Here is an 11,249-nt window from a genome sequence, read left to right on the forward strand (position 1 = left end):
ATGTTTCTTTGAACAGGTTCTTGGTGCACATTGATATGTTCGGCGGTTGTTCTTTCGGTCTCTGCTTCACTGTCTCGCCCTTTTTTCACGTCTTCTCTCCGCAAATTTCAGGTTCCCTTTCGCACCACTCCACATATTGTCTCTCCATCCGCGTCCCTATTATCTCGGAGCAAACCTGTCTCACTGCGTTTCTATCAATTCGCAATGGAGCGAATCTGCAAACGCAAGGAGCAGGTTTGCTCCTTCGATAATGAGTCTCGAAATCCCTTCTTCTCTATGAATGTGTGATCTAAAACCCCTCTCCTAGCACTCACGAGTGCGGCGGATGAGTTGAGAGCATGCGTGGATTGGTGCGGACCTCCTGCTCTATGCCCGCTCCTTCTTGGGATATCTCTGAGGGGACATTGGCCCGGTCGTTACCCCCTCAGTGTTATCCCCTATCTGTGCTATACTTCTTCCACTGTGCTTCCTCCGGTCTTTCCCTCTCTTCTTCAGCGGCGTTGGATCCTTCTCTCCTGTCAGCTCACAAATATTACTGGGGATAATGGAGGGTGTCTTCTGAGGACTCGGTTGTCGAGGTGTTGAGCTTCGTGAATGAGTTGTTTCACTTCTCCTTTCTTCTCCACTCTGCAGATTCATTCTTCCCCTTGATCGCTTTCTCGTGAGTTTCTTTCTGATTCCGAATCCCGCTTTGGGTAATTCATTAGCTCGATCTTTCATCTCCGTTTCTGATATCTCTAGCGTCCCTTCCTTCATATCTCCCATCTTATCTATCTTATAATCTTCTCCCCTCTGGGATACTGATCCACCGATCGTCTCCAGAATCCAATTTGTGTCTTGTACCGGTAACACGGTATAATATTCCTGGCCCACTCTCGAACCCGGAGCCCATCTCGCGTAAGCATTGATCGCCTTCCAGTCTGCTCCCTCTTGTCTTGCTAAGTGTGTGATCACTGCGTGTCTTATGGAGTATGCGGTGAAAGATTCGGGAATTTCGTTCTCTCTCAGAATAGCTGTTAGTTCTTCTTTAATCTTCTGCAAGCTTGCAGGTTGCATTTCCTTGATATCGAACCACACATGTTCGCTCTTAAAGGTCGTCTTCGTATAGTCCATCCAGTGTTGGAGAGCCTCAACTGCATCGATACGTGGGTTGGGGTGTTTCCGTATTATAACTTTGATAATCTCACCTCCCGACGTCTTGGTTCGTACCTGTGTTTGGATAGAGTTATCTTTAAATGTTGTTGTCTCTCTTCTCATTCTTTCCAGCTCTGCTGGCCTTAGGGCACCAAAGATCATAGTGAGAATGAGGGCTCTCCTCTGGAGAGTCCGAATATCTTTAGAGTCGTAGGTGCTCTCAGCCCATCTTGTGATAATTGTCAAGTCCCACATTGATTTGTATCGTTTTCCCCTTCTTGGCTTATCCCCCACATAAGTCTTTAGAAATATTTCTATGTCCTTTCGATCGATCTTGGTCTCTCTAAAAAGATTGATGGACTCCAGTACTTTAAGGACTGTCTGATAAATCACTCCACTTGAGAGGTTTGTATTCGAGAGTGTTTCGATGAACTCTGCCATAATCCACTTCGCATCTTTTGTTGTGAGGGGGTCAGTGTCGTCCATGCTCTCTCTATCAAGGAATTGTTTAAATCTTCGCAGCGCTCTCCACGTATCTCTTTCGCTCTTTTGACTTCTAAGTATTGCTGCTGCTATCTCCCTTGCTCCAACGTATTCTCCCCATGTTAAGAAGAGGTCTCTTCCTTGTATATTCTCTTGCCCAGTGTGACGGCTATCACCTCTCCTGGGGGTAGTTTCCAGCCTTCCCTTCTCATCTTCGCTCCCGGTATCATGCACTCCTGAAAGGTCCCCAGTGTCTCTATCGAATGCCCAGGCTGCAGTAACGGGGTCCAGGTCTGCCCCCGCCAGGCTGGCAGAATCAGAATCGTTAGTTCCCTCTGGGCTTCCTTCATCTTCTCTTTCAAGGTTCGTCCAATGTTTCTCAGGAACGGGTGGACTAGCACTATGTCGTCTTCTGGTGTTCCTCTCTCTCTCTTCCTTCTCCCGGAGGATAGTCTCCAAGTACTCCCGCAGGGCACCGGCGCAATCTGATCTAAAGTTGTATCTAGTATTCTCGGTACGATTGTTTGTAATATCTCTGCGACTTTCTCCCCCCTCAGTGCATAGTCCGGCTTTCTCGCCATCCGGCTGAGTGCATCCGCTTCCGTGTTCTGTTCTCCCGGGAGGTGTTCCGTTTGAATTGTGATGTCCAGGCTGTTCAGTTTCTTCTCCAATGCTCTCAGTGTTGGAATGAGCGATGGCGCTCCTCTCTTCTTCTGGATTGTCCATCTCGCGGACATGTTGTCTGTCTTCAGACGAATATGGTCTATTTTCTGTTCTTTCAGCCATGCTCCTTTCCTTTCCAAAGTCCTCAACACTGCTCTGGACTCCTTCTCGTTTATCGCTAACGCGCTCTCCTGGAGGGTCCAACTCCCGTGAACATATATCTTCTCCTCTTTGTTCTCTGTTGATATTGTTAATACTGCACCCCATCCCAGCTCTGATGCGTCCGTTGTAAGTTCTGCTGGTCTGTTCCTTCTCCTCAGACTCCTTGGCCTGTTCTCTAGCAGGGTTTTTCTCCAATGTGTTAATTCTCCCAACATCATTGAGTTGACTATCACCGTTCCATTCCAGCCAACCACGGGCTATCTCCTGCCTCAGCATGTATTGCATTCGCCTCATCTGCAAGCTTGCTGGTGGGTGTTGCAGTCTCACAAAATTCAGCCTCCCGAGGAGTGCTGCTAAGTCTCTTGTTCTGTGATTCCTCCCTTTCTTTGCATGTGCTATCCATTTTCGCACATCCTCCAGGAGCAGCACTCTCTTCCTTTCTTGGAGTGTCACTTCCATCTTCTCTGAGTTCCACAGCCATCCCAAAAACTCTACGCTCCTTGCGGGTTCTAGCTTCAGCTTCTCCTCCGACAGTATCCAGCCCAGATTTCTCAGGAACTGGGCTATCTCCTGTGAGATCGATCTCAAGGCATCCCTGTCTGGATGCATAAGGAGAATATCGTCCAGATATATCACCAGCTTTCCCTTCCACTGTTCTCTGATATGTGACGCTGCCCGTCTCATTATCTTCGTGAATACTCTGGGCGCGTCCTTTGCTCCAAATGGCATCCCCACGTACGCGTAGCAGTGATCTTGAAAGCTGAAGCACAGATAGGGACTGAATTGCTCGTCCACTTTGACATGTTGATAAGCACTCGATATGTCGAGGGTGGTCATCCAATCGTTCTCCTCCAGGAGTTCCACAACTGTCTCCTGGGAGTCCATCTTGAAATGCTTTCCCTGCACTTCCTCGTTCAGAGCTCTGCAATCCAGTATCTTCCTCCACTTTCCGTTTTTCTTTCTCACCATGAATGTCGGATTGAACCACTTCGCCTCTGACTCCTGTATAGGCTTCACAACTCCGTCCTTCAGTTCCCCCTCCAAGAGGGATAAATAATTGTTCGTCATCTCTATCATCCCCCGAAACTCTTGTCTGTGTTTTCTCTCCTTAAGTGAGATTGGGGAATGGGGACTTTTCCATCGAGCTCTTATACCACGGCTTACTAGTTTGTCTTCCCCAATCTTCTTCCACTCGCTCAGCCTGTTCACCAGTCTCCCCGGAAGTGGCTCCCTCGGTGGTCCAATCACTATACTCTCCCTCACTCCTGGCGTCTTGTGGCCAAGTTGCGTCTGTGTATTCCCTTCTTCTTCGAGAGTATCTAATATAGCTGTCCTCGAGCTCCCCTCCCGGGCGCTCACAATTGGGGGCTCTATAACAATCCCAAAAGTTTTCAAGACACTCTTCTCGTTCCTCCTCTCGCTCGTCTGTTCCTTCACTCGGGGATATGCGGAGTCTCCTTCTGTTTTCGTTGTATCGTGTAGCACCTCTTCTCTCGCTCTCTCCCTCAAACGATCCCGTGCGGTTTCTCGTTCTCTCTCCTTCTCTTGGTCTAACCTGCTCACCACTTTTCCGATATTCACGTATTGTTTCTGCATTTCCGTCCAAGATCGCGTCTCTCCCGGAGCTACGGTTACTCGTCGTGTATTCGTCTCGCTGTAATTTGCTTCTCTCTCTCCTCTCTCGGTCTCGCGGCAAAGCGCGGCTCTCTCTTCTCTCTCTGCTCTCTCTCCTCTCTCGGTCTCGCGGCAAAGCGCGGCTCTCTCTTCTCTCTCTGCTCTCTCTCCTCTCTCGGTCTCGCGGCAAAGCGCGGCTCTCTCTTCTCTCTCTACTCTCTCTCCTCTCTCGGTCTCGCGGCAAAGCGCGGCTCTCTCTTCTCTCTCTGCTCTCTCTCCTCTCTCGGTCTCGCGGCAAAGCGCGGCTCTCTCTTCTCTCTCTGCTCTCTCTCCTCTCTCGGTCTCGCGGCAAAGCGCGGCTCTCTTCTCTCTCTACTCTCTCTCCTCTCTCGGTCTCGCGGCAAAGCGCGGCTCTCTCTTCTCTCTCTGCTCTCTCTCCTCTCTCGGTCTCGCGGCAAAGCGCGGCTCTCTCTTCTCTCTCTACTCTCTCTCCTCTCTCGGTCTCGCGGCAAAGCGCGGCTCTCTCTTCTCTCTCTACTCTCTCTCCCTTCCGCTTCTCTACTCCTGCGACCACTTGTTGGCTCCCATTGGTGATTCCATCGCTGTCCCTCCTTGAGTCCTTGGGGGAGCTGGGGGCAATGGTCCGATGATAGGGGCTGGCCTCCCTGAGATTGTTGGACCAAACTGTGCTTGGAACTGGGCTGTTCTTTTCTTTCCTTTGAAGTCTGCGAAGCTCCTGCCGTAACCTCTTCTCTGGAGCTGTCTGTATACAAAACCCTGGGTGCTCCTTCCCGAACTGTATCTTCTCGGGGGTCCACCTCTGGCTGTTGTGGGACCGAATCCTGTTGTGGAGTCGGGAGATGCACCGTATCCTGCTGCATCTCCCTCTGCTTGAAAAAAGCTGGTGCTCTCCACCAGTTTTCTGAGGTTCTCCGGCACTTCTTTCGACATTCCCCCTTCTAAAAAGCCTTTTGCGCTTTCCCAACCCGATTGAGGAATAACTTTCAATAAGTTTATTCTGCTGATGCAGTCGGCGATAAGCGCGTAGGCGCAAAACAATCCTCTCAGTCGTTCTTTCTCCTCTTCCATGAGGTGCGTTCTCTCCAATTCCTTCGCCGTGAGGGCTGCGATCGCTTTTGCTGCTTCAAAGCCCGATTCCAGAGCCGGCTGGAGAAGTTCAATTGCTCGGCTAGCTTCAGGCGAGTCTCTTCTCCCCTTCGTTGAAATAGCTGTCCTTGCTAGCGCGTTCCAGCTTGTGTCTGTGTGTCCCGTGAAAAATACCTTCTCGCTTTCCGGAATAAACGTATTCAGTATGTCCTCATTCATTCTTAACGAGCCAGCTTTGCAAAACTCAATGAACTTCCTCAACTCGCTCGCTTGTCTCCGGGGAGTCAGCCACTCCCTGGGAAAAATTCTTGTAAAGTCTTCTGTTCCTTCTTTATCTTCCAGCGCTCCCAGTACCTCCGAATCCCAGTCGCTATCCTCTTCATATTCCCGTCTCCTGGTGCGACTAACTGAACGACGCGATCTCTCATGCTTTCCCTGTTTCCGCTTCGCGATCAGATCACCAGAATCTACATCAGATTCCGACTCGCTTGATCTCGATCTGCTTCTTCTCCTAGCTCGTTCCCTCTTCACTTTCCTCGTTGGCAAAAACTCCGTAGCTCCCGACTGCCTTGCAATTGTCTGGCTTCTAGAAATTTCTTCGATCATGTCTTCTACCCTTGAAAGCCTGTGCATAACATCAAAACTTCTGTCTTCGCCGTCGCTATTGTGTACTCTAACAGTATCTTGTGTCATTTTAAAATGCGGACAATGGTGTGTAAAAGAGTTAACTTGTTGGCGAAGTTTGATCTAAAACCACCCATTATTTATAAATACTCATTATCGAAGGAGCAAACCTGCTCCTTGCGTTTGCAGATTCGCTCCATTGCGAATTGCACATCATTATTCAAATTGCACAATGGAAAGAATCTCATTCAAATGGAAATAGAAAGAAGCTTCGAAAATTTGGAGATATTCGGAATTCAATTATTATTCTGGAAATAAGAAAAAGAAAAAGATACTTCAAAAGATTTTGAAGAAGAAAGATGAATTAATAATGAAAACAAAAGGAAAAAATGAAGAATAACTATTTGTGAGGTTATTATTTGTGTGCCTTTTTTGCTGTTTCATTGTTGATTTATTTTCTTCGCTTCTATCTCAAAAATCTCTTCTCATTCGCCTTTTTCCATCATCTCCTCTTTTCCTCTTTCCAATCCAACTTCTTCTCCTTCATCTCCTCTTTTAGCTTTTTTCTCTTCCAACATCTTCTCTTTCTTCTTCTTCTCCATCCATCCTATTTCTTTCTCCTTCTTCTCTTTCCTCAAACACCTTTATCACATCCGAGAAGTCACGTTGTTTAGCCCCAATTTTTTGTTTCTATCTCGGAAGATGCAGCAAATGTGCTCCTTCAAATTCAAAACTACCTCCTAAACATGCAATTGATTCATCAATCACAGAAGCAACAACAACAGTTCCATCATGAAATACAAACCTCTTCCTGAAGCATTTTCCTTAAACAGCACCACTCCCGGGACAAACATGCAATCACATCCTTCTGCAGTTTCTTCCACATAAACACTAATTCTATCAATGTCATCTGCATTCCATTCACAATATGCACAACAAATTGCGAGCCCACCTATTTTCAGTCCATTGTCAAATCACAAAAAGTCTTTGCCAGTGAGCGAAACAAATTCGCAAGTGACAGAACAAAATTCATTCGTTTATGATTCTCAGTTGCATCCGCAGAAAAACATTTGACAACAGCAGGAACAGCAACTGAAGTCAAATACCGAAGCAACACGACAATACACACAAATTTCTCCTCATATGACTTCCCCTAAAAACAGCAGTATTTTTGCATCCTCAGCTCCGTCAGTTTCTGCCTCTTCGCTTTCTCAAGCTTTATCGCACGTTACAACTATTTCAAATGTTGTAACGTCTTTCACTTCACATGATGTACTTATCACTTTGCAAACGTCTTCGATTTCACCTTCAGCTGCTCCAGTTAACTTCGATTCGAGGCATCTTCGGATGAAGGACACAGTTGCCATTGGGTAGAAAGTGGTATCGAAGCGGCTGCGGGACCTGTGGCAGTGGGCGATTCAGAATGTGCTGAAAGTCGTGAGGAAGAACCGGGAGAGCTGGAACTTGCAGCACATCAACCAGAAGTGGAGGTGCGACAGACTGCGATATATGATGGAGAGGGTGCAGTATATGCGAGCGATGGATCAGCAGACGCAGGGGTGAGTACATGAAAAGCAAAGTGAAAAAATCCTTTGCAGAGATCAAAGGTGTCGTGATGAACGAGCACTTCAGAAGGAACAAGAGGACTTTAAAGAGAATGAGGAATAATTTTCCGGAGGAAGGTGCAAAAGATAATGCTTTGTTTTCAAGACTGATTGAAGAAGACGACAATAAGAAGAAAAAAGGAAAACAGAAGCGAAAGAAGCACAAATTGATGACTCAAAAGACTAATTGAAAGCAAAACAACAGGGAATAAAATCAGTTTGCAGAAAAGCGAGTGAATAAAAGAGTTCAGATGGCTGAGAGAGAAAGGGAGATTCAGATACAGCGAGATAAAGAATAGGAGAAGTGGAGAGAAGCAGCAATGGAAGCGAAGTGGAAGCTGCTGGAGATTGAAGAGCGATAGAGACAGAGAAGAATTGAGCTGGAAAATGAAGGGAAAGAAAAAAATTCCATTGAGAAGATTTTGAGGGACGAGCAGAAAAGAATTGCAGATCATGATAAGCAGAAGTTGAAAAAGGAGGAGAAGATGCTTGATGAGAAACGAAAACAATATCAGACTGAACAAAACAGAATCCTATCTGAACAGAAAGAAGAAGAAGTGCAAAGGCTGCAAAACGAGAAGAAGTCTGCGGAGATTCGCTTCAAGTTGATGAAAGAGGCTGCAGCTGAATGAGGAGCAGCTGGAGGCGCTGGGGATAACAGCAGCGTTGCTGAAGATGATAGCAGAGATTGATGCAGAAAACAAGTTTGTGTTCGGGCAGTACTTTTGAGTGCTGGTGGATGTGCAGAAGGTAGTGGAAGGCGAAATGCGGAAGAAGAAGAAGGGAGAAGGAGATAGAAATTGAGAGAAAGGGGAAGAAAAAGAGAAAGCGAACTGATATAAACTGAGAAGAAAAACAAAAAATATTCTGAAAGTTCAATGAAACTTCTTCAAAGAGTGAATTTTCTGAAACTCCAACTTTGCTTCAATCTCATTTTGATTTTCATTCAACTCTTCATTGGATAGCAGTCCCTTCTGTCACACACGATGTTCCTATTCTTCATTTCATATCGAAAAATACAAAACGAATAAAAATTTAAAAAATAATCGGCAAATAATGTACATCTCTCCATCACCAGCAACTGTGTTTCATCGCTTAACATTCATTCATCCTTCATATTTTCCTCCTCAATTTCCTGTGTCTATTTCCAGCTTCTAAGGTTTCGCTTCCAAAAAATTCTGCTGTCTTAGCACAAAACTATCTGCAATTGTCATTCCCGTCTTCCTCATTCGCTCTGTCTGCTTCTCTTTCGTCTTTTTCTTCTTTTTCAATTGCTCCTTAAATATTCCATAAAGCTCTTTCTGGAGCAACGTCTTCGAAAAGCACATCATCATCATCAAATCCACTTTTGACTCAACAACAGCAACAACAGCATCTTCAACCAACGGCTGTGTTCCAATCCCTTCCTTTTGATTCTCAGCCTCTCCTTCTGCTGAAAGATATTCTGAGTTTGATAGAAGCCATATGATGGGGATGAATGCAGAAAAGTGCATCATGTTCCACTTTGAACGACTCATCCCGTCTATTTCTGTTGTTGCAAACGACAGCACTGACAAAGTTTGTGAGAAGGAGTGGATGAAGAACAACAGAAAGATGTTCAGTGCAGTTTCTGATCTTCTTCTTCTTCTTCTTCTTCACATTAAAGAAAGACTTTTTTTAATCAATTTTTGTTTCAGCTCATTAAAGTCCAATTGCATTTGTTACGCACAAATTCTATTTTGTTGAAGGCAAATGGCAACTGTCAATTGGCAGCGTCAATGGTGGTTCATGTAAAGACGCACAAATAATAAAGCATACAATTGAAAATGAAAACAAACAACAAAACTTCAATTTTCTTTATTTTTTATTTTTCTTCAATCAAAACTGAAGCTGGATATTTTCATAAATCAAACAATTGTTTGAGTATTTCATTTTTTATTTTAAAAGTGTTTGATTGCAACATTTGGTTGTGACAGTTTTATCTTCCAAAGTATTAAAATTAGTTTTGTTTTTAATAATTCTTGTTTTGGCTTTTTCCTTTCATAATTGAAGTTTCAAAAAACAGTATTCTCAAAACAGGTTCAATATATTTTTTTGTTCACACAAAAACGTATTTTTATCGAATTTTCAAGTCAGAATGAAATTTAGATGCAAGCAGAAAATTACTGGAAATATTATATTCATTTTGAATTCAAAATTCTCATTTAAAAAAAAAGTCCCTTTTGTTTTATTTTTGGGAGAAAATCAATATGGAATATTTTCATCATGTTTTCATTCCTACACACATAATTTCACCAGAATGGAAATAAATGCTTCAAAATATTTTTTTTCATCCCACTGAAATTATGCATGTTGGAATGAAATTTTGAAAAAGAATTTCAGTTATAATTTTTTCCTGAAAATTAAACAAAACGAACTAATTAATATGAATTAGACACATTTAAATCTTTGTTTCATTTGTCGATCAATTATTCAGAATTCTTTTTCATTTTCAATTATGAAGGAACTTTTCTTTGTCTCATATTTTGTTGAAAATTTTTAATAAATCACCAAAAATACTCATCTTTTTTTTTTTAAATCAAGATAAAAAATACATTTTCCAAAGTTTGTTTATGAAATTTAGTGGTAAAATTACAAACGGGATTAATGATTTTCAAAAAGAATTTTTGGATATCAGATTCATCACTAACAGCCGAACTTGCAAGTTTTTCCTTGTTGAGATTTCAAATTGAAAGCCATAAAGAAATAACAATTTTTGAATTCACTGTGAAATTCAATTGATTGGTTGAAAAAATACGTTTCAAACACCAAATAAAAATTTTTTAACTTTTTTAAAAAATAAACATTTTAGATTATTCAATAAAAACTTTCAGTATTGAACATTCATTTCAAAATCAATAAGTGTAATTCTTTTTGAAAGGGAATTAATTTCAGAAAAATATTTTTACATCATCAGTTCAATTGATAATAAATTAATTGGGCAAAATATTTCTCTTCAGGCATTTTCATAAAAAAGTGATGCACTTTTTATTGACTTTTTGAAAACAAAAAACACAATTATAATGGGTCCATTTATTGACATTCGTGAAATGTCACAACAGTTCATTTTTTTATTTCAACGATAACTGTTTTCGGTTGTGAAAATCAGATTTATTTCAAAATCTGATAAACTTTAATAATGTTATGAGTGAAGAAATCTTTCTCCGCCTTGTGCAAAAAATGCTTGAAAGACCGTCTTTCCCACCAAATGAAATTGTTTGCTTGTGGCTTGACAAATAGTGCAAAAAAAAAAAAAAAAAAAAAAAAAAAAAAAAAAAAAAAAAAAAAAAAAAAAAAAAATTACTCCTTTCGTAAATTTTTAAGCAAAATATTTTTTAGAAAATATTATTTTATGAACTACATAGACTTAATTGCTTTGTTTGTTTTAATTTGGTTGCATTCGCAAACAAACATTTCTTATATGAAATGATTGTTGAAAGATGATTGAAATCAAATGATCTATATTCAATAAATGAATTTGGATTCGTAGAATATAAATAACAAAAAGTTCTTTTATTCATTTAAAGTCGTATCAATTTGAAATTTCATGAAGAAGAAAAGGTTGAAAAAGAAGTATCATTTTGAGGAAAATTTGATTATTTAATTTCATATTATCTACCTTTATAACATTCCCTAACGTCTTTACAATCGCCATATCATCTCATCCACAAATAATGCATCCATTTCTTCATTTTCCTTCTACTCATTCATCAGACGTATCTCTATCCTTTCCATCCGTTTTGCTCGCTTCAGCTTTTCATCAATGCAACCAATTTCTATCTGTTACTGAATCCAAAGCATCTGATTCACTACCCAATTTTCGTGTTTTTTTTTTTTTTT

The 11,249-nt window shown here is 42.0% G+C and overlaps 2 protein-coding genes across 2 annotated transcripts; both read right to left on the reverse strand.

Moving 5' to 3' along the window:
• Positions 1-366: 366 nt before the first annotated feature.
• MONOS_16692 (putative Phage integrase family) lies at positions 367-5,856 on the reverse strand (the record flags this gene model as incomplete). Its single annotated transcript, XM_067869577.1, has 5 exons — positions 367-2,617; positions 2,676-3,549; positions 3,597-4,392; positions 4,433-4,685; positions 4,742-5,856. The coding sequence occupies 5 exons, from the start codon at positions 5,854-5,856 to the stop codon at positions 367-369; spliced, it is 5,289 nt and encodes a 1,762-aa protein (XP_067732177.1).
• Positions 5,857-8,545: 2,689 nt separating this feature from the next.
• On the reverse strand, positions 8,546-8,887 carry MONOS_3429 (uncharacterized protein; the record flags this gene model as incomplete). The annotated part of the gene is made up of 1 exon (XM_067873431.1): positions 8,546-8,887. One exon carries the CDS (start codon positions 8,885-8,887, stop codon positions 8,546-8,548), a length of 342 nt encoding a protein of 113 aa, XP_067732178.1.
• Between the last annotated feature and the right edge of the window lie 2,362 nt (positions 8,888-11,249).

The sequence above is a fragment of the Monocercomonoides exilis genome (genome assembly GCF_001643675.1).
Source record: "Monocercomonoides exilis strain PA203 chromosome Unknown scaffold10-1930038, whole genome shotgun sequence".
Lineage (NCBI taxonomy): Eukaryota > Preaxostyla > Oxymonadida > Polymastigidae > Monocercomonoides > Monocercomonoides exilis.